The following is a 4,120-nucleotide window of genomic DNA, read 5'->3' as shown; positions in this document are numbered from 1 at the left end:
AGCGTTTTGCTGATGTTGCTGAGGTGAAGGAAAAAATGACGGAGGCGCTGTCAAGCATCTCAAAAGATGAATTTAGACAATGTCTTGAAAAATGGAATAAAAGACTAGACAAGTGTATTAGTGTAAGTGGAGAGTACTTTGAAGGGGATTGAAGGTTTGTGCTTAAAATTTGAATAAATAAGTTTAAAAAAAAAGTTCGGTTTCTTTTGGGTACCCCCTCTTATTCTTAGTATTTTACACTTCCAGAACCACAAAGAAATTACATGATACAAACCTTGGAAAATGGCGAGACTTAAGTTCCTTGATGAACACTGCTGTTCCAGTTTGTACTGGTTTATTTTCTGGTTCCGGCTCAGAGTAATTATGCCTATGGAAATTTGTTCGTGGTTTAACTGTAAAATAAGAAAAAATAATACCAGAAGAATAAATAAATAATTTACACATTTAAAACCTATGTCTCAACTGTAACTACAGTGTATCTTTCCTGTCCTGGAAAATGAAATATGTGACTGTAACACACAGGCATATCATGCCAGTTTCTAAGCATATCCATTCCAAAGCTTGCACTGCCGCGTGATTTTTGTTCAAAACAACATGAAAACCTTCATACTGGTAAAAACACGAATTCTGACTACATAAAAAAATTATGATTACTCTCATTTTAAGACTTCAAGTAACCATTATCTCGGCCGCACCATAGCTCAAGCGGTTAGTCACTGGCTTCCCATCATGGCGGCCAGGGTTTGATCCTGGGTCTGGTCAAGTTGGATTTGTAGTGGACAAAGTGACGCTGGTGCAGGTTTTCTCTGAGTGCTTCGGTTTCCCCTGCCAATCTTCATTCCACCAAATTCTCCATCATCATAATCACCCAGGGCAGGTACAATAGGCCAATCACTGGCTGCTGTGCCTAGTGGACCCAGCTGGACTCCACCCCCCACTAAGCAAATTAAAGAAAAAATCTCACAAAAGAGACAAAACCACAATTACTTATCACAAGACATGTATTTTAATGAGACAGTTATTTAATATAGACAGTATTCTGTATAATCTGTTCTTCAGAAATTTCTTATACAGAATTTCCCATACAACCTTTGCCAAACTTCAAAACCAGGCAACATGGACCCACATCTGGCAAGACCATGTCTGATATAAGAACCTCAAATTTCTATGCTTGTGACAAGAAAAAAGTCCTCTGCTCTGTAAATGATGCAATGATCACACACTTACATAATGATGGTCCATAGAGAGGCTCACACCGTGGGCAGTGATACTTATCCAAATCACTGGAGAGATACTCCCTCAAACCAACACAACTAGAAAGAGAACACACATATGACTTACATAATACTGATATGTAATTGGGTTATTGAGAGGCACATCCCTATTAAACAGATGAATGTGTGGCTTTGGCTTTTAGGACTAAGCCATGTCAAACATTCAGGATGTGGGTGGGACCCAAGTCACTGTATAATGGACAGTATAGCCACCCACCAATGCACAGCTGCCATGACTATTGCTTGAGATGAGTTCTTTATCTCAGGGATATGGGTGCTTCGGATATGGTAGTGGAATGCACTTCAGGGTTCATGAATTACGGGATCTCCAGAACACACCATGTATTGGAGTCTTAATTAAAAATTTCGTACAGTGATCAATCTTTACATTAGTCCTCCAAGCTAGCCACTCCATCCATCCTACTCGCTACCCCTACTGTAAAACACTTCTCTCTTCTGCGTCTCCCTTTTCAACTACCGTCCTCCCCCGCTCCCTATAACTGACTGCCATCTCTTTACAAGTCCCTCAGTGGGCATAAAACAAAACAAGAAAAATAACAAGAGAAAGCCAAGGGTTGAGCCTGGCATCTGTCTTACATTCGTATTTTACGAGATGCTCATCATAAAGCTTTTTAAGTCTTCAAGGCACACAAGCAGGGAACCAAAGACCCCTCCTGGCCAGTCTCACACAATATCAGCCCATGGGTTTATGATATTAGGAGCAAACTGGTGACGTTAGGGACAATAGTGACACCCTAAGCCAAAGGAAGACAACAGCTGAATTACAACTAGACAGTCCCGGGATAGTATCTCACCGGAGGAGCGTCTCTCAGGGTGTGAAACAATGCATAAATTGGTCATTCCCTTAATTAAATAATTTTGGCGAGGGACTTACGGTTACAACAGTGATGCAACTTAGTACCATTAGGTCATATGGTGCTGCCAACCTTAAAAGTTTACTTCTAAAAAACAAAACCCAAAGCTTAACCTTAGTTGGTTTGCATTATGAAAAGAAAAATAGCATGCAATTTAACCACCTCTTTAAACAAATATTAATATCTACTGCTACCCACAATCTAATAACAATTTAAGAAAATAAATTTCTATCCCATTCAGCTGCACTGAATTGGTCTAAAATTTCTCTTGCCTGCACAATCCTCTGAAGTGTCATTTAGCAACCCTGTGTCTGCTGACTTATCTCAACAGCACTGATATTTAGCATGGTTAGTTCTCCTTGAGATATTTGCAAATATAGTTTGCAGTGTTGTGAAACACAGTGTTAAAAAGTGGAATACAGTGCTGAACAGAAATTTTAACAGAAAACATCCTGACAGCATAGTGCCATGTAAAGCACTGATTCATAATATTATAACAAAATTATGTTTTATGGGAATGGTGTTGGACAAGAAGAGAACCTGAGAAAAAATATGTACTGATTGAAGAAAATCTCGATGATACCAGTATTCAACTAAAAGCAAGCCCGAAGAAACCGTTATGTTTTCTGGATCTTCAGTGTGTACAGTTAGCAAAAAGTACAGCTCACATTGGTATACAAATGCTAGAATTATGGTCTCACAAAACTAGTTGTACATAGACTTTTGTCTCCAGATTATGATGTAAGAATTTTACACTTTAGGCAGTATCAGGAATTGGCATGCAATGGGCTTCTTGAACCGCAACTTATATTTTGTGTCGAGACATGCTTCGTTTTAAGTGGTTAAATAAACAGCCAAAATAACAGATACTGCATCACAGAAAATACTTGTGCTATTCATAAAGAGCCACTGCCAATATTTAAAAGTTAGGGTTTGCTGTGTAATTAGTGTGTGGGGGATAGCTGGACCCATTTTTTTATGAAACAATAAATTCTGAATACCATATGACACCGACTGTCAACCTCCTTCAAATGGCTAACAAAAAAAATTATAAGTTGAGGACTGTGACCTCTGTGATCACAAAGTTCAAATCCTCGTGACTTATATGTTAGGCCCATTGGAAGAAAGAAACATGTGAACAATCCTTACTCTTTGGAAAAGATTCAAGAAAATATTAGGCATAAAATTTCCAGTATTCACAACAGCAGTTTTTTCATGTCTAGAAACACATTTTCAAGATGTGCGGCATCCTTAGAAGCAGAGCCGTCACTTTGATTCTTCTATAAAATGACATAACTTTTAACTCAAATGAAAAAGCTGGCTGTCAGCTATCAGATGCCATCACAGCTCAACGCGAGAAAAGTCTCATGTCAGATGCGAGAACCTGTCTAATAAGCGGCACACAATTTAGAAAATGTATACGAGCAAACAGTTCATTACATTCACAACATTGAATAAACTTTAACATTCGGCCAAGTCTTGAAGAAATCCAATACAATTAGAAGCCAGATGCATCGCACACACTGATATCAACAACACACTTTGGTACATCTAGTGAAACATCAAGAAATGGGACTACAAAATCTGCTTTAAGGTTATGTATTCCGACGACTGGCACTTAGGGCTTACTTCCCAGAAACGAAAATATGCCACAACACAAAAGCACAGCAAATTCTCATCACATTTGCCACTCTTGAAACAAGGAACTGAATATTATTTACAATATGTTACGAGATATGAGAGAAATATTCTCGATTACATACTTCACAAACATTCATAATACTCCAATCTGAATATATAACATAACACACAGAAATTGAAACAAAAGGCAATATACCTTCCATGGAACCAATCTTTGCAAATATCACACTGTATCATAAACTTATTATATTCATACGGCTGTCCACACAAACAGTAAATCGCTTCCATCGCCATTTTCATTTGTTTGATTACAAAACCAAACAAAGTAAC

At 38.1% G+C, this 4,120-nt stretch overlaps 1 protein-coding gene across 2 annotated transcripts in view; it reads right to left on the bottom strand.

Annotated features, from left to right (window-relative positions):
- LOC111863110 (lysine-specific demethylase 7B) overlaps nt 1-4,120 on the bottom strand; it is a 34,607-nt gene extending 30,487 nt beyond the window's left edge. For both annotated transcript variants that reach the window (XM_023849140.2, XM_033750924.1), the window contains exons 1-3: nt 3,987-4,120; nt 1,228-1,313; nt 275-392 (exon numbers count right to left, since the gene is read on the bottom strand). In XM_023849140.2, coding sequence (XP_023704908.2) covers nt 275-392; nt 1,228-1,313; nt 3,987-4,090 — 308 coding nt within the window. In that variant the 5' untranslated portion in view covers nt 4,091-4,120. The remainder of the gene's footprint in view (nt 1-274; nt 393-1,227; nt 1,314-3,986) is intronic.

Source organism: Cryptotermes secundus, unplaced genomic scaffold, assembly GCF_002891405.2.
Source record: "Cryptotermes secundus unplaced genomic scaffold, Csec_1.0 scaffold2193, whole genome shotgun sequence".
NCBI classification, from domain to species: domain Eukaryota; kingdom Metazoa; phylum Arthropoda; class Insecta; order Blattodea; family Kalotermitidae; genus Cryptotermes; species Cryptotermes secundus.
The sequence above is the reverse complement of the archived record's forward strand: the minus strand, read 5'-3'. Positions and strand labels throughout refer to the sequence as shown.